The sequence below is a fragment of the Sceloporus undulatus genome, chromosome 1, assembly GCF_019175285.1.
Source record: "Sceloporus undulatus isolate JIND9_A2432 ecotype Alabama chromosome 1, SceUnd_v1.1, whole genome shotgun sequence".
NCBI lineage: Eukaryota > Metazoa > Chordata > Lepidosauria > Squamata > Phrynosomatidae > Sceloporus > Sceloporus undulatus.
In genome coordinates this window covers 211,850,902-211,870,572 of record NC_056522.1, presented here as the reverse complement: position 1 = coordinate 211,870,572, position 19,671 = coordinate 211,850,902, and the positions used below count along the sequence as shown (strand labels likewise).

General features: G+C 40.0%; 1 protein-coding gene across 1 annotated transcript in view; it reads right to left on the bottom strand.

The window, feature by feature from the left end:
- The window catches only part of LOC121918864 (sodium channel protein type 2 subunit alpha-like), a 112,910-nt gene that overhangs the window by 29,047 nt on the left and 64,192 nt on the right, over positions 1-19,671 (bottom strand). Inside the window, exons 15-19 of the mRNA XM_042444865.1 lie at positions 18,093-18,266; positions 15,749-16,105; positions 13,962-14,411; positions 3,940-4,057; positions 1,254-1,408 (exon numbers count right to left, since the gene is read on the bottom strand). Coding sequence (XP_042300799.1) covers positions 1,254-1,408; positions 3,940-4,057; positions 13,962-14,411; positions 15,749-16,105; positions 18,093-18,266 — 1,254 coding nt within the window. The remainder of the gene's footprint in view (positions 1-1,253; positions 1,409-3,939; positions 4,058-13,961; positions 14,412-15,748; positions 16,106-18,092; positions 18,267-19,671) is intronic.

Here is a 19,671-nt window from a genome sequence, read left to right as displayed (position 1 = left end):
AAGGTGGTGCCAGAAGAGTCTTCCTGGACAATCTGTTGTATTATTATATTATATTATTATTATTAACTGTATAATTAGGGTATTGTGATAGAAAAGGCCCCTCTTTCCAGTGATCAGCTACTTTGTTTCATTTGGGAGGAAAAAGAGATTCCCTCGCCATTAGTTCAAGCATTCCAGTTTACAAGTGAAGTGCGCCCTTATTTTATGCAGGGGATCCATTCCGGACTCCCCTGCATAAAGCAAATTCCGCCTATGCTTGAGCCCCATTTAAATGAATGGGGCACATGCATGCGGCGGTGCACACACGACATGAGCACGTGCCCCATTGTTCCCTATGGGATGCACTGCCCCTTCTCCCCGCGCGGCTTTCAGCATAAGTGGAAAGCCACGTAAAGCTGTAATAGAGTATGAGGAAGTTCTATTTACAGTACAAATTGATTCTCCTTTCTCCAAAATGTCTTCCTTCCCTGGAAGTGTTTTGGATTTTGGATTTATTTATTTACTTTATTTTAGAATACCTGTATTTGCATAATGAGATATCTTGGAAATGGGACCCAAGTCTAAACACAAAATTCATTTATATTTGATATAGACCTTAAACACATTATCTGAAGAAAATGTTATATATTTTAAAATAGTATTGCACATAAATCAAAGTTTGTGTATATGGAACCATCAGAAAGCAAAGGTGTCACCATCTCAGCCTCTCAAGAAAAAAGTTTTGCTTTTTGAAATAGTTTGGATTTTTGAATTTTGGACAAGATAGACTCAACTTGCATCACTTTTTTTGTATTAATTTCCAACATTAAAAAGGAAAAAGTACCACAACAAATACAAATTCCATACATAGTTGTTTAGTTACATTGCTATATTAGTACTTCCCACCTTCAGTGGATCGGTATTTGATATTTACTTATCATGGCTTTCATTTTTTTCTCCATATCTTTTTCTTTGGCTTCTATCTATTAATGTATTTTTCTTTCCATCAATTTTATCAATTACTCCACTAAGCTAATAGAAAACTGCAACTCTATAAGTATTGTGAGTTATTAACCTTAAAATCTCCTACTTATTTCCTACTTAGCAGTTTCTGCTATGACCTCCCACAATTATGTACAATCTAATTATCAGCTCACTAATCATTAAATCATTAATGATTTAATGATCAACCTGCATCACCTTTGGGGCCATAAAGTTTTCTAGGACTGCTGGTGGTATGAAATATGTACTTACCATATATGCATCTCACTTACCAAAGCACCACTGCTGAGAAGAATCATAAAGACAATGAAGGTTTCAAACCAACTGTGTTCCACTATCCTGTAGCAGGTTTTTCGAAGGTTCCACCAGAACTTGCCTTTCCCAGATTCTATGCTGACTTGACAGCATTTGAATTTCCGTACACAGCCTAAGAATCAGAAAATGTATTGTTTGAATACATTAGACTTTTATATATACAGTAGTCCCTCGGGTTACGAAATTAATTCGTTCCGCGGCTCCGTTCGTAACCCGAGTAATTTCGCAACCCGAAAAGGCTAGCGGCTAGCGCTGGAAAGCCGCTAGCCGCGCTTTGCGGTTTGAATTTCGCGCCGAAAAAAAAAATCCGTAACCCGAAAAAAACATCGTAACCTGGAACAGTTTTTTCCTATCTATTTTTTTCGTATCCCGGAAATTTCGTAACGCGATCAATTCGTATCCCGGGGTACCACTGTAATCAATTGTTAAATATATATACATTTAGACAAATCTCACATCATGGGTTAGCCATTCTGGAAAAGGAAGGAATCTGCCCGTGAATGAAAGGGCCCCTGTAGTTGACTAAAATCCAGAGCAGATAGCAGAGAGCAAAAGGGAATGAAGTGATTTTCACAGACTCTAACTTTTTTTTTTTTTTTTTTTTGGCAGTTTCTTATTCTGCCTTCCATGCTGTTCGGGAGAATGCTCCAAACCCTGTGAAACATATAACGTGGCATAGTAGTTTGAGTGTTGGATTACAATTCTGGAGAGAGACCAGAGCTCGAATCCTCACTTGGCCATGGAAACCCATTGGGTGACCTTGAGTGAGTCACACTCTCTCAGGCTCAGGAGACAAATGCAAACATCACTGAACAGATCTTCCCATGAAAACCCCATGCTACGGTTGCCTTAGGGTCACCATAAGTCAGAAATGACTTGGAAGCACACAACATTGGAACAAGCAGCTGAAAAGAGGACACAGAAATTCAGGAAGCTACCTTATACGGAGTTGGACCATTAGTTTTTCATTCAGGTGTTAACCACACCCCATTACCCTATATTTTTTCAGGATAATGTGGTAATATAAGGAAAGTGGGAACTGGTAAAAATCACTTCCTCATTTCCATTTGCTAGAAAATTCTATGAACAGAATTCTGCACACAGATCTCTTGATTTAACTCTACATGCATCAAAGGCAATACTGCAACCATGAACACTGAAGTAATAATAAGACTTGTAGAAAATCAAGAAGAAACCCATATAATTTCTTTGCAACAAAGGATAAATAAATGTGTTTGTACTACACACAGAAAAACAACTATTTAGAAAGGTTGTTGTCTTCCATTTCTCCCCATTTATGATTTTCTTGGAGCAAATGGAGCAAGGATATAACCTTTTTGCTTGTTATTATTTAACACATATTCAGAATAACAATGTCACCCACAGATACACACTGATGATGTTATATTCATTTAATAATTTCATAATGATGTATGCTGAATTTTTAATATACAGTAGTACATTGTGGAAAGTTTAACTGGATGAAATGGACCTGAAATGAAGCTAAATTTAAAAACAAAGGAGCAGAAAACCCAGTGACCCATTGTAGACTTCATCAGATGAAATGAAAATAAATAAATCTGTAGCTTGGCATCTAAGATGTCATAAAAATGTTTTGTTGACATGGGGATATTTTTCACTGCATATTTCAGTGTTGTCCTTTTTCTTGGAACTGCAGTTGTCTTACTGGGAAACATCGGCCTGTTACAGACTGCCAAAATAAAGCTGCTTCGGGTCTCTTTGGAGGTATGCTATTTAAATGATGCATGGATCCTAAGAGTCTGGAGGTCACGCCAAAGCCACACTCCATTCCTAAGCACTGGACTGCAGCTTTGGTGCAGCTTCCGGATTCTTAGGATGCATGCATCATTTAAGCAGCATACCTCCAAAGAGACCCGAAGCAGCTTTATTTTGGCAGTCTGTAACAGGCCATCATTTGCTTGCCATATCCCTTCAGTATTTTTCCTCACCATACCCCTTGCAACTTCTGATACAGGAAGAAACCATTATTCCATGCTATTTAAATGAATTATGCCAAACCTCAAGCTTCCTTCTATGCTGCCTGTTCTTCTCTTTCATAGCCATAAGGAGAACAGAAGAGGCCCTCTCCACAGTTCTTTAAAATAATCCACAGTTCCTCATTTCATAAAACTCTTCATCAGAAATACAGTTTAAGCATCCAAACAGGGCTGATATAGTTCTCAAGGGATGGTAACACAGCAAATAGAAGCACTCTGGGCATGGATGGATTTCTATGTCTTCCTCTCTTTGCAATGCTAAAAATTTGGGGACTGAATGAAAATTTAATAGGGGCAGGATTCTTATTGCAGGGGCAATGGCCTCATTTGTCCCCCCATAGCTATGCCCCTGCCCTTTTGGGCTATAGCCCATCTCTTAAAGTGTGTGCTGTAGTGTCAAAAATTTAGCAAACTTCATTTTGTCTGAAGCAAGAAGTATTCTTATTAGCTTGCAGAATACATACAGAGAGAGATGAGCACAAGCAGTAGATTGGACTGGAGTGAAAGTTATTAGCAAGTGGGAGCAAAAGACCCAGCAGTTCCTAGAGATGTTCATGAACCAAATACATTCTTGTCTGCATTGTTAACATCAATATTAAATTGCCACCCTCCATCCCTCCAATACCTTCAGTAAAACAAGGCTTTGGTTGGGATGTGTCTTCTCCAGAAGGTTCATCTTTATTTTCTCCAAGTATGGCAAGATTAACTGTGCTAGCTTCAGTGGAACTGGAAATGCTCAATTTCTGTAAAAGAAATACCACAATGCATTTTTTTTAAAAAATAAAAAGGCACTATAAATATATTTATTCGGAACTGAAATTAACATTGTCTGAGCACGCAGTTGTGGTATATATGGTATATTTGTACATTTCAAAACAGATTTCTGAGAAAATAAGTGTTTATTAGCATCAAGTGCATCCTTAGTTTGCTTGCATTAATATTTACCAAATGAAATTTCAGTTTTATTTGCTTAGTAACAGTGTGTGTAATGAGGGTAAGGAATTAAAAAAAAAAAAGGTTGGTGCCAATTTGAACAAGAAAAGTAAGTAATTAGTAATTTATAAATGCCACAATTTTAATTTTGTGTTTTCAGCAATCCTTTGTTTTAAGAAAAAAATTGGTATAGTTCATGCCTCTGGGCCTGCTAAATACCCTAAAGGAACCAGATCTCGTCTGATCTTGAAAGTTAAGTAGGGTCAGCCCTGGTCAGTACTTGGATGAGAGACTGCCAATAGATACTAGGTGCTTCAGGCTATATTTCAGAGGAAGGGACTAGCAAAACCACCTCTGAGTATTCCTTGCCTGAGAAAACCTTAGGAAATCAATGGGATTGCTAAAAGTTGACAGACAACTTGAGGGCACATACTCAAACACATAGTGCCTCTGAGTTGACTGGCAACTGACCACTCTTTTTTTGTGATTTTTTACAAACGTTTTCACTTTTTTTACTTGCTGTGGCAGGCTGAGAGGTGATAAACACAGATCCCAACAAATAAATAAAATGTAACAGTGACAGTGGTGCTTTCCATATCAGTGAGGTCCGAACTTTAAAGAAGACATCCAAGGAGCTGAACATATTTAAGGGTGGTGTTCAGGACCTTGGCTGTCTCCTTCAAATCTTCTATGAAAACCCAGAGTGGATTCACTACACCACAAAGATGGGTGTCACCACCCTCCACATGATTAATGACCTTAGTGTGTTGCTATACACTAAGTTCCAGTGATGTCACTTGGGTTGGTGTCACCACTGTCTTGTATGTCTTTTAAGGTATTTTGAAATGGCAAAAACTGATAATTAGGTAAGAAAACAGAGGGTGTTGGGAGTCTCAGGGATTAGTGGGAAGCCACCCCTGAAGTTGAGAATAACAACACAGGCCTGGGATTAAAAACCTATTTTTCAACATTGTAGCTGTTTTAATGCACTTTTGGGTGCTAGATTTGAAAACACAATAAAAATGTTCATCTTCCACAAATTTGTTATTTTTATCAAATCAATTGTTATTCAGCTTTAAGAGTGGACACTGATGTTGCGGTGTGATTTTTTTTAGTGCTTTTGAACAGATGTTTGTGTTTGGTATAAGTGAATTAAAGTGTTCTGAAATTCTTAACCTCTTTCTTATTCTTTACAGGCAGGATAATTCTTTGCTGGGTCATTTCACTCAGCCACATATTACAACACATAAATGTGAAACCAAGTTGTGAAAAAACTGTATGTAATGGAGCAAATCTGAGGTCATTTTTGGATTCTGAATGCTAAATTTCTACTAAACTAGAATACATAAAAAAAAAAGGTTTTAGAACCCTCAGTTTTGCAGGCCTGTATAATAGGACTGAGGACACTGTGTTTACATATCAAATATCAGATCACCACTTGTCAGAAGATAAAAATTCTGGAATGAAATGCAGGGACGATATATAAAAATATTATAATATTGAGTCAACACTGTAGGGCCAAGTATCATACCACTACCACTCCAACAGAACAAACAGATATGAAGGTCATTTCTGAAACTCCACCAATGAAAACAGGATGTCAACTTCATTCCGACAGCCTTAATTTTGCATTCTCTCTTGCCAGTGCATAGATGCATTTCCTTTTGTGCGTTTCAAAACTATTTGTTATTTTGGTACACAAGCCAATCCCTCTCAGTTTTAGAGAATTACAGATTCTAATTCTATGGGAATGTTTGAGATCATAACATCTCCATTCTAATCTGGCATCCTTTAATTTTGAGCCTCTAGACTGGATACTTAACACACATTAGGGCTCATTCTGGGTTTCTCCCAGAGTATCCTGGTCCCCATTACCACTGTACTTCAGAGCGATGCTGGTTGGCTGTATTCTGCTATGTTGTTTACCTGCTGCTGCTGGCACAAGTTCCTCCTTCTGAGATCAGGAAATCCCATGAGGTGCCCAGTATCAATTACCTTGCCTGGCACCTTGTTCAGACCTCAGAGGGAGTGACCTGCTCCAGCAGTGGCACTGTCAGATAGCACAGTGGGACTCATGAATAAACAGCCAGCCAGCACCACTCTGGAGTGCTCCAGATTCTCTAGAAAAACCCAGAACAAAAGATGAGGTCTTTTACACCAGTTTAGACAGGGATAGGATGGATTTGCGGCCGAGCTGGCCTTCCCTCATAAAGGCAGTCCACACTTGAATGGAGGCTTCGACCTTGAGTATGTAGACCAATTGTGGTGAGGGTGGGGGAAAAGTGGTGTAATTGGCCCATATAGACATGCCTTTAGTCACAATAAATGACATAAACTGCATGGGGAGCAGATAGGTGTGAGTACCAAAATAAACCAAAGTAGTTTTCATAATAGCATTCTCCAACCACCCACAATGTTATTACTATACAGTACATAACATCAAGAATGAGCGCACCAATACACAGCTGGATGAATGAATGGTGAAAGCACATCAAAAACAATCCAGGATAATTGAAACTGCTGTTATTGTACACCAACCTGCAATATTCTGAAATAATCTGCTGTTTCCTTGAAAGGCATTAGTCAAATCATTTTTTAAAAAATACTATTGTCTTAGAGGCACTCTTCTAATGCTCGTTTTCAAACACACTTCCCACAAAGGCAGAAGCCTTATCAGTTATCTAGATACTGACTGTAATGTGTGCATAATCATTTGTCTGCCATAGCCTCGCTTGTTATCCTTGTTGTCACTGTGTGTCTTTCAGTAGTTTTGGACTCAGTCATTTCTGAGGGGAACTTATCGTGTGGGTTTTTGAGGCTTAGAGTGTGTGACTTGCTCAAGTGGGGTTTCCATGGCCGAGCAGGGATTCAAATCTTGGTCTCATGAGTTGCAGTCCAATGCTCAAACCACTAATCTTAGAACCAGAGCTCTCTGACAGACCAGACTGAATACCTCAGAAAATTAAAATCCCAGAATTCTGTAGGATAGAGTCATGGCTGTTAAACTGGTCTCAAATAGCTTTAATTCTCCACTAGTTACACCTCTAGTGAGACAAAGAGAAAGGTAATCTACTGAAGAAACTAAGCTCATGGTACAAATGGCCCTGAATTCTATGAGAGAAAGCTATACATTTTGAGCCGATATTACACACCCATTTAGCAGGATTCAAACAGATGAGGTTCAGAGACATGAAACTTGGCCAGAAAACTAAAAAGTTACATTTGAAGTATCTACACTAAAATGACAAAACATATACAAAAGCGAAGAAAAATATCCATTTTGCAGTGGTGACATCAATGGGTGCCACAATCATTCCTAAAAATAAAGTTGCGTCCAGAGGTAATTGGTTTGCTTTACAGAATACCAGCAGCCTCCTAGTTTATTCTGCAAAATATAACCATTTTAAAAGTCTAAAAGAATATTGTAGAGCATCAAGAAAGGTAAGGAACCTTGCGGTTACTAATGGAGGTATCAGTATGCACAGTGGTGACCATGGCACCAAACTGGGGGTCCTATATCCTCTTAGGGCAATGAAAATACAGGTCCTCTGAATGGTTCCTTATTTGCTGAAAGCAAGGTCTGGAACAGACTCAGCAAACTATAATGTTAAGGTCTGTGGAAGTCAACAGGTACCTAAGAGCAAATCCCAGGGGGCAGGATATCTTTCCACAAACCGTGGGGCCTCAGCTACAGGGAAAATAGTAATGTCTGTAAGAACAATATCAGCAATGTCTCCCCCTTTCTTTTCAAGCATAGCTTACACTGGAGGCAGAGACACATGAGCAACATCCGCACTGCCCCCTGACACCTTCTAAACCAAATACAGCTAGAGGCTTTCAGGGTCTCTGAAACAGACCATGTCCGCCATTTCACAATAGTAACACAGTAGATATTGTCACTTCCTTGTCTAGTGCCATATTCACTGACTGTCAGTACACCAGTGGTTGGCAAAGCTTGCCAGGAGCCAAGCTATCTCCTTGTGGGCAGCAAAGTTGGTGGTGAGGATCCTATTTTGTCCCTTGGTGAGTGAGTGGATCCAAGGGAATAATTACACTGAATATCTGTTAAGTACTGTTAGGATTGTTGCCATCAAACACCTTGCTACAGAATTAAGGTCACCAAAGAAAGGGCAGGAAGAATTCATGCTCAAGGTCATGTATACAATGGCTGCTTAATTCAGGGTCAGTCCAGAGTATTATGCCCCACACAGGCCATGGATGGTGACTACATGGACCAGGCCAAATCTGGTGTGACACAGCCATTATTGTGCACATGGACCAGCCGGGCCAACACTGCATCAGCTCCACTGGTCTGTTATTTTCATTGGTGCTGCCACTATTTTGCCAACTAAGCAGCTCTCTGAGACAGTCCATCTGTCGCTGTTGCTTCTGCTGAAGTCAGAATGGGGCACCCTGACATGTGATCAGCAATGAGGGGATTGTTTTACCCCCTCATTGTTTATCACATGGGTGGTGTGAGACACGCTCTTGTAGGGAGCTGCTTGGGCAGTGAGGCAGTGGTTGTGGTGGCTCCAAAGAGGACGCATCCCCTTCCCTGCACTGTTCAGCCCATTGTAAAGGAAATGGCACCACATTTGCTATCTGGGCAACTAATCAGGACAAATCAGACATCATCCAGCCGTCCAGACAGCTAAGAGAACCAGAAGCCAAGGGTTTAACGGTTTAGAACAGCAGTTTACTGTCATGCTGTCTGGACACAAGGCACCAAGACTAGAGAGAGTCCAGCATATATGCTCTGTACAGACAAGCCCAAAGAGAGGAAGGAGCATTAGGTGTGTGGAGACGTGTGTGAAACTTTCCACAACTTTCATTCAAGTTAAAAGACTCCCCCTTGCTACATCTGCACCAAGCCAAAAAGCCATGTGGTCGTTGTTGAACACATGCCAAAACAGATGGAAAAATGCCTGAAAATGTCTACCTTAGAGGTGTTAATTGGTGCTCTTGTTGTTGGGATCCAAGTTGTGATTACTGTGTGTGCTTCCAAGATCTTTCATTACAGAGAATCCTGGCTACCTTCCTCAGAAAGAAATGTGACAGAACAAGGGCCATCGTAAGACTTTTGCTCCTTTGGGAAAGCAGGAAGTGTTCCTCACCATCACACTTCAATTTATGAAGTAATCACAGCCAGAGGGAAAAAAACACCACAGGGGCCCCTCCTTGCCAGTAACAATGAAAATAAAATCACAAGTTGAGTAAGGCCTGAAACAGACAGGCCAAAAGGGCCACCATCGGGTGTTTACATGATGCATGCCCTGAACACGGCTGCAAGCTACTCTGAGCCCATGCCAACCTGGAAGAGCCAGGTCAAAAAATGCTCCTTTTCAGCAGCCCGGTTCATGACTGTGGTGGCAGCCAGGATTGGGACTAGGCATGTGCAGTTGCCACAGCCTCACAGTGATCGGGCAGAAGCAGCCTCTGGCCACTCCTTTTGCCCCATCTGCTTGAGGCAGCTACCTCACTTCATCTAATGATAGGACTGGCACTTGACACAGTAGCCTACATGAGCAGCCTTCAAGCTATTCATATTTTGGAAGTGAGAAGGGGGAAATTCCCAGTTAACTGATTTCACTAGAAGGTAAAAATAAATTTAAGAAGCGTGTTTATCCTTTTGGACTGCCAAAAATTGAGGTAAAAGTGGTCATGTAAGTAACTATGGCCCAGTACAGACCAGCACCATAGCACGTCATGAAGAGGTGCTAGGGTTGCCTCAGGGTGTCTCTTACAGACGCCCTGCAATCCTAGCACGTCTTACGTATGTCAAAATGGTGGCGCCCTGTACAGATGGGCACCACCATTTTGAAGCAACGGGGAACCATAATGACATCGCAAGTGCGCCCTTGGCGTGTTGCGGTGTCATTATGGCGCTGCAAAAAGAACCCGATTTTCCTGGGTTCTTTTTGCTCCACGAGGAAGCTGCGCGGTTTGTCTGCTGCGGCTTCCTCATGGAACAAACCAGGGCACCGGCAGACAGCCCTTTTTGGTGGTTTGTACCGGGCCTAAGACTGCAATATGCTCTCACACCCACTGGTGCTTAAGTTCTATTGAACAGACTGGGACACACTTCCAAATAATCATAGATGAGGGTTGCAATATAAATTAATTAATATGTATTAAGGAATCTAAATATAACTTTATAACTGGGCAATGTCATATTCATCCCAACATTCTAATGAGCTGTGTCCAAATGCACCTCTTTTCAAAGAGGTAAAGAAATCCAATGCACTCACTTTTCTTACAACTGTAATTTGCTTGAGCACTCTTGCAACTTTATCATCCAAGAGAAGGTATATCCACAGATCATGCAGTTAACATATTAAAATGCTATGTAAAAATCACCCAACAAAGTGCATGTTGGCGATTGTCATGCTGTAATGTGAGCCACATGACTCAAATTACAGTTTAGTTTGTATGTATTTTTACTGGCACTGTGATGGATGAAGGTGGCATATACAGTAGTTTTATAACATGCATCAATCTTTATTCACTAGTGACCATGTACATATGATTTGTTGAAGTAACCTGTTCAAAATGGCTGACACACGTTGCTCTACCTGGTAAAAAAGCACCAGAGCTGCACTCTTGATTGGTTCTGCTTGATTTTAGTCCTGTGAGAAGTAAGAATGTTAGGAAATGATATTGAGAGCACAAATACCTCCTTGTGATACTTATGGAAATGCCACCAACATGAGTACAAAAGCATTTTTTGAATATGCCTACATTAACAATTTTGAAAAAGATGAGATGAAACTTATGTACACATTAAAAATACTCTGGTCATTAGTAAACATAAGAAATGATAGACGGGTATGTGAATTCAAAAATATTCTGCACTTCCACATCCCACTTCTCTATTTTCAACAGCATATGAATACAGGTCAAGTCTCCCTTACTTAAATTCCAAAATACTCCAACCATGCCGTATGAGGAACGACTTAGGGAGCTGGGGATGTTTAGCCTGGAGAAGAGAAGTTTAAGAGGTGATATCCCTCCAGTCCATCTGCCTTGGTCCAGGCCTTGGAGGTAGAGAAGAAACTGCTGGACCTCTTACCCTTTCCCTCCACCACTCCCTTCTCCTTCTGTGTCATGTCTTTTTAGATTGTAAGCCCGAGGGCAGGGAATCGTCTAACTAAAAAGGTTGTATGTACAGCGCTGTGTAAATTTACAGTGCTTCATAAATAAAGGTTAATTAATTAATTAATTAATAATAATAATAATAATAATAATAATAATAATAATAATAATAATATAGCCCTGTTTAAATACTTGAAGGGATGTCATACTGAGGAGGGAGCTAACTTGTTTTCTGCTGCTCCAGAGACTGAGACCCGGAGCAATGGATGCAAGCTACAGAAAAAGAGATTCCACCTCAACATTAGGAGGAACTTCCTTACAGTAAGGGCTGTTCGACAGTGGAACACACTCCCTCAGAGTGTAGTGGAGTCTCCTTCCTTAGAGGGCTTTAAACAGAGCCTGGGTGGCCATCTGTTGAGGATGCTTTGATTTAGATTTCTTGCATTAGAGGGGGTTGGACTGGATGGCCCTTGCGGCTTCTATGATTCCATGATCCAAGAAGCTAATTTTTTCCCATGGGTGACTGACATAGTGACACCTTTGCTTTCTGAAAGTTTAGTGTACCCAAGTTCTTGTTTCATGCACAAAATTATTTTAAAATATTGAATAAAATACTTTTAAATTATATGTTTAGGTTCTATATGAAACATAAACAAATTTTGTGTTTTGACTTGGGCCCCATCTCCAAGATATCTCATTATGTGTTTATATGCAAATACAGGTATTCCAAAATAATGTGAAATCCAAAACACATTTGGTCCCAAGCATTTTCTATAAGGGAGACTCAACCTATATGAGTAATAACTCTATGCTATTTTAAAAAAATCAACAAGAAGCAATCTTGCACAATATCAAGTCAATATTTTAAGTTAGTTCAGTATCAAGGGTGAATGTGCACATTTATAGATTTATAGCAATACACAGTGTTTACTTGTGTAGTGAGCACCACCTCATTAGAAACTTACTAGTGAGCATCACTAGACTGTGTCTTGCTATAAATCTGATTGAGCTCAAATAGAATAGTCCACTGAATCAGTGGGAACTTGGTATGTTAACATTTATATACATCTGATTGATTCAATAGGCCTGCACTGTTTGGGACTAAGAATAAGATTTAGGCCTGAGTTTTTACATTAAAGGGGGAAAAGACAACTGAGATATAGTCCTCTGTTGCATTGGCAGGACTCTCTCCCTCCTCACAGTGTCCATCTGAAAGATGAACAGCTTAATGAGAAGGGGAGGAGTATGTAGAGAACCAGGCTGAAGCAACCAGATTAAAGGTAAAGTAAAAGTATTCTCTGTTGACAAATTGTGTCTGACCATTGGGTGCTCATCTCTGTTACTAAGCCAAAGAGCCAGTGTTGTCAAAGACTACTCTGTGATCATGTGGCCAGGATGATTGCACAGCACACTGTTTACCTTCTCAGGAGTGGTACCTATTTATCTACTTGCATTTGCATGCTTTTGAACTGCAATGTTGGCAGAAGCTGGGACTAGTGATGGGAGCTCACCCCATCATGTGGCACCTGGGCCTTGAACTGCTAACCTGCTGATCTTGCAACTAACAGTAAGTGTCTTAAGGCTGCTGGACTCCAATTCTTTTTGGCCCCAACAATGACAGCCAATGGTCTGTGAATGTAGTCCAGCAGCTAGAGGGCCACATCTTCCCCCACCACACCTTTAAATCCTTGATTTAAAAATTGCAACTGATTGGTATGAATGACTCCACCAGCTATGCCATTAATATTTGTTGCGTAGCTACAAATCAAGGTATTTGAAAAGCATCTTTGATGACTGTATGATGCCAACTGTGATGAAACTTCAGAACTATAGTTGGCCCTCCACATTTGTGGCTTTTACTTTTGCAGATTTAATTATTTAATTATTCAGAGATTTGAATAATATGTTCTCTTTAGGAATCTCTATATCCTCCAGGGCGAATCTGCCAGACATTGACCAAAAATAATGTTGGAGGACTTAGAGATAAAACAATAATCTAAACATTTGTAAGCCCTCCAGTGCACCTTCTGCACTGGTCAACGTCTGCTGGATTTTGGCCCCAGAACTGTGCTGCAGGACCAAGAGACTCCTAGAGAGGTGTTATCTCAGGTTAAAAAATCTACTAACTCAGGTTATTTGCATTTCCCCCACTTTCACACAGGTCCTGCATCCCTAATCCCAGGGAATGTAGAAGGCTCACTGTATTTCATAGCAATGGGATCTTGACATGGCTCTGATTTTTGGCATCTTTTCTGCACTGCTTCGCACTTCTAGGGCTTCTCTTATTTATCCTCCTGTGCAAGAATACATATTAATGACTGCTAAATTTGTTTTCATTAGAAGCAACTAATCTGATACTCTGTGGCCATTTTGTGAATGAATGAATGAACCCATACTATACTATTTTATACTTATAGCGTAAAAATTTAAATGTGCTGTCACTTTCAATACTGAGAGTCAAACAGACTTGTAGAGGGAAAAACACACACTAAAGTAGTGAGAATTTATGTTTTAAAATATTAATGCACATACTCTAAATTACATAGATGAATATAAACATTAGTTAGTAAAGTGTACAAAACTTTACAGAAGAGTTCTAATAAATAATATTTCATGTCTTACCTCTTTACTTTCTTCAAGCTCAGATATACTGCTAAGTTCCTCTGTATTTAAATGTTCAAAATCTGACTCTCCCACAGCTATTGGCACTGTCACAGTGAGATTTGGGTTGTTGATGAATGACATGTGATCAGTGCTGTCCATGTAAATCATAGTAGTTTTCTCATTGCAGTAATCTAGACCTTTGTTGATTTCTGCTACAGTGTGATTGGGAACACACCCATCTTGCTTGTTGTTTTGCTCATCAGCTGAATCAACCCCGGTGGACATTTTACATTTTTGCAAAATGGTAATTCGGACAAATTCTATTATTTTTCTTTTTGCATGACCTATTCCTCTTCGAATCCTTGCCACAGCAATCTGGAGATTGTTGGCTTCAGTTTCCTGTTCAGGAGCAGCCAGGCTGTCTGAACTAAAAGAGCTCAGTAATAAAGCCAGAAAGAGATTTAGTACCTGGGGGAGACAAATAGTTGAATTAGCTCATTTTCTGAGGTTACAGTTTATACACAATATATTGTCAACTGAACATATATATTCATATTTTAGTTTCAGAACATCTATCATAATAAAAGAGAATGTTTATCTCCAAGGCAATGAAGCCCCAAAGAACTAAAATCTGACAGGAATATTAAGGGGGCCTAATGGGTGTGCATCTCAAGACTATTTTATTTTTAAACAGCTTAATTAATTTCAATTAATTAAAATGTATCTGTAGGTGAAATTACTATCAGCAGCCCCTAGGTGGCATGCTTCACTTACCTTTCTTGCCATTCAAAGATGAAGCTGCAGTCCAGGCCTGGCACATTAATTTCTCCAAGACTCATCCAATTTCCATTCATAGATTCCCCCCCCCCCGCCCCATGTTAGCAATTTGTCTAATGAGAAGACTGAAAAACAATATCTATCTTCTTACTATTATTAGCAACAAAAAATAACAAGATGGAAACCAACACAACATCACAACATCAGCACTGCCACATATGGAACCTTTCTTGATGAGGATGGGAGTATTGTGGTTGAGAAAACATACAAAAGCAGATTGTTGTTAATTTATACATCCCTACTGATATACATCGTGCTGTACATAAACCAGTAAAACAAACATTCCTGCCAAAGGTTTGCTTTTAGAATGAAGGAATCTTGTGAATGCAGGATTTGGGGCATAACAGTCCTTGAAATCTACAGCTGAAATCTACCCTGTCTGATGCCTTCCAGATGTGTTGGACCTTCTTCATCCACATGTTAGCCCAGCCATCAGCTGTGATGTCTGGTGAAGATAGTGAGAATTGTAAACCAGCATAGTTGGAAAGTGCCAAGTTGGGAAAGGCCATCCTACAGTTTTATGATTCTGCAAAATAAATGTGAAAAAGCTGATATTTGCTTAAGGAAGTGTGGAGTATGACCCTTCTAAACAAACACACATGCATTATTGATTATCCCCATTTATAACAGGTATGTTGTTGTTGTTACTGGGTGCCTCCAAGTCATTCCTGACTAATGGTGACTCTAAGGGAAATCTTTCATAGTTTGTTTTGTTTTGTTGTTTGGCAAGATGTGCTCAGAGGGGTTTTACCTTTTCCTTCCTCTGAGGCTGAGAGAATGTGACTTGCCTAAGTACACTCAGTGTGTTTTCATGGCTGAGTGGGGATTTGAACCTTTGTCTCCAGAGTCATAGTCCAACACTCAAACCACTACATCACAGTGATGTATAGAATATATTTAAAATAGGTATAGAATAGATTTAAAACAAGCTCTTCACTTTTAGATAAGGTAATAGTTGACAGACGTACCACGAGGTTTCCAATCACCATCACTAGCATGAATACAATGAGGCACATGGCTTGGCCTGCAACTTCCATGCAGTCCCACATGGTTTCTATCCATTCTCCACAAAGGACTCGGAACACGATCAAGAAAGAGTGGTAGAAGTCATTCATGTGCCAGCGTGGAAGAGTACAGTCATCTGAAATCTTGCACTTACAAGCCTCATACTGTTTGCCAAACAACTGCATGCCAACCACGGCAAAGATGAAGACAATGATGGCCAGGACCAAGGTCAGATTTCCCAATGCACCCACAGAGTTGCCAATAATCTTTATCAGCATGTTTAGCGTTGGCCAAGATTTTGCCAGCTTGAAGACACGAAGCTGAAAAGCATAACAAAGATTACACGCACAATATATATGAACAATGACCCATGAGTTTAAGCAACTGCATAATCAGAAAACCCTTGACTTCAGTCATACTGTGCTCTCTTACTGATAGGACTATGCACTGCAAGGATGGACAAGTAAGTGTTCAGCAGACATTTTGGACAATTCCTGCTAGCTGCTGCAGAGATGGACAGTGGTAAGGTAGAGTAAGCCCTTGGTATCTGCTGGGGTTTGGTTCCAAGAGCCCCCCATGGATATCAAAATCTGCTGAAGTTCAAGTCCCATTAAATACAATGGATAGTAAAATGGTGTTCCTTAAATAAAATGCCACAAGCAAGGTTTGCTTTTTGTAATTTATATAAATATATTTAATATTTTCATGCTATGGATATTTGAATCTATGGATAAAGAATCTGTGGCTACAGAGGGCCGACTGTATTATGAAATGCATGCTATAGGTTATCTGGATGGCACTAGAGTTCCTAACCCTGGGCCTATAATGCTGAAGTAGGAGAAGAAAAAAATAGGAGGAGGAACAGTTAGTACTGTCATAGCAGTAGAAGTAATATACAGGGAACCTGCGCCCCAGATAGATAAGTAAGAATGCATTGCTAACCATTTTGCAAAATAAAGAAAAGGAAACAATGATGTTTTGGTGCTGCAAAGAAAATACTTATACTTTCTTTGCCACATATGAGGTGTAGATGATAAGACTGAACTTGAAAACATTATGTCCAACCACATATTAAACATCATTGCAGCTAGCTTCCGTTTATTCAACATTGGGCATGTAGTTAGAATCTGCTGTTAGAATCTACTGTACTCAGTACCCAGCAAAAGGATTTCAAACATGGGCTCAGGACTCACAGTTTCCCCAGGGATTCTAGACCCTTTCCCAGAATATGAGAATAAGCTAAACCAGCAACCCCACCTGCCCCAGCATTCTGCTCCCTCTAACCAGTCAGTTGGTCTTAATCTGAATCATAATTAATACTGCCTGAGATAGAGACATACTCTTCCACTGAAGGAGGAAAAAAAAATCTGCTATGCAAATGTAGACACCTCCCTTTCCTATATTTACCACAGTCTTAGGGAGGTGCAGCAGTAGTCTCTCTACCTCTTGCTACTTACTGCAAAGGACCCTTTAATCTGTCAAGCACTGAAAGTGAATGGCAGGTGGCATTCTGAGTTTTTAACCATCATTTCCTTATTTCCTAAAGGAATAGGATTATTTCATTCTACTGTCCACCAAAACTGCAGAGAAGAACTGGAAATATCTCCTCATCCTTTTTCAGGAGTACCAGATGTAAAAAAATGGAATAAGCCAAATAACAGAAAGAAGTGGAATCCTGGAGTTCTTTGTCCTGAAGAAAGGAGTGGTGAATCTTTCCACAGCTATCTACTGAATGTCTACACAATCTTATGGACAATCCTTGGTGAGATTTTACTGAATACCACTGAGTTCTAGGGGATTCAGAGGCACTTTGTATGTAAGACTGTGAATGTGATATGAGGTGACACTGGAGATTAAGAGCTTCTACAGACCAGCATTATACACCAGTGTGGGGGCTTGGCGTATGCAAACCAGCCACCCCCATGCCAGCATCATGCCACACACTCAACTGCATGGGAGGCATCATTTCTCTCTGTTGGTGCAGCATTTAAATGCACTGTGCCGAAAGTGTGCTGAAAAGCCGCCACCGCTACTGCCACTAGAGCAGCCTTTCCATGGTGCAGAAAGGCCAAATTGGGGCTGCAGCATGTGGTTACCGTGGCCCCAATCCAGAGAGGAAAGGGGTAGCAAGGGGCCATCTGCTGAGCCCCTTAGAGTTTCCATGTAGAATCTCCTGTATTCTAGCAAGTCCTGAATCCATTCTGGCACCATTCTGACATTACAAGGTGTCTATGCAGCAAATCACTCCTACTGCACTCCAGCCAAGCCAGCAATACAAACAGCAAAGGGATTTAGTGTCATATTTACCAGTCTGAAGGATCTTAGAACTGACAATCCTTCTATATTTGAAAGTCCCAGCTCCATCAAACTCAGACTGACAATGATGCTATCGAAAACATTCCAGCCTTCTTGGAAATAATAATAAGGATCCATGGCTATGATTTTCAGGACCATTTCTGCAGTGAAAATTCCAGTGAAGACCTAAGCACAGAACATTTAAGAGTCAGTTGCTGTGTTTGATTTTTTATCACCTGCTCACCTTTTTGCTACTTTTAAAAAGTATGGTTTATTTCATGGCCTGTGAATGTAAAAGGTAACAAAGCAATGCTTAAGAGTAATATACAGATGGAACTGCTGAAATTCCAGCTAGGTCCATTTCCCATCTGGGCTATAACTATGCAAGGTCTGATAGTTCAATTCCCTGCTCAGCCACTGGGTGACTTTGTGTGGATCTCTCCCAGAAAATCCCATGATAGGTTTGCTTTAGGGTTGTCATAAATTGGAAATGCCTTGAAGGTACATAACAACAAGAAAAGTTCACCTTAGAGTCATTATAAGTCAGAAATGGCTTGAAGGCACACAATAATAACAGATACTAATAAAACAAGCAAATGAAAAACAATTTAAAAGGTATCTTGAAACAAAAGCAGTATAGCACAAGCCTATTAAAAGTCCTTTCAGTTAGCTGCTGAAAACCTCCCAGAATGAAAGGGGCATTATAAAATGGGCAACAGAAGTACAGCAAAGAGAGGGCTATTCTTGTATCCCTAGGAAGGGATTTCTAGGGCCTAGAAACACCCACCAAAAGGCCTTCTCCAGATATGCCTGTGAGGTAGATGAGACTGACAGAAGGGCCTTTCTTGAAGATCTCAAAGTTCATATGGGCAAAGTTCATATGGGTGAACACTATCCTTCAGAAAGCTTGGACTGATGCCATATTGTGCTTTATACACCATAACCAACACTTTGAATTACGTCTAGAAATAGACCAATAGGTAGTGGTGCTGTTGTAACAAGAAAGTTACATAGTTCCTGTAGCTGGTCTTGGTCAACAGTTTGAGTGCAGACCCTTGGGCCAGCAGAAGTTTCTGAACACTTTCGAAAGGCAGTTACTACATACAACATATAGCAGCAATCCAAACGAAGGCATCTTTGTGGAACAGAATATGATCTAAGAATTGGCATGTAGTATGGAGGAACGTGCAGTATGCAAGAGGAGAAAAGACAGGCACCATGAAAAGTGGTTGTTGAAGAAGCTTTTTTAACATTGAACTCCCCATATCCTGCAGGCTTCTTAGCTTCTGCTAGGTCAAACTGGCTCCTAGTTGACCAATGAGTAGGTTGCCACATTATCCAGTTGGCTAGACTTTATTGAGGGTGCATTTGCACTATAGAAATAATGCAGTTTGATATCACTTTAACTGCCATGGCTCCATCCTACAGAACCCTGGGAATTTTGTGAGATGCTAGCACTCTTTGGCAGAAAAGGCTAAACACCTTATAAAACTACAGCCTTCATAAGTTTGGAAATTTTAATAAATGTTATGAGGCAAAATTATTATTATTATTATTATTATTATTATTATTATTATTATTATTATTATTA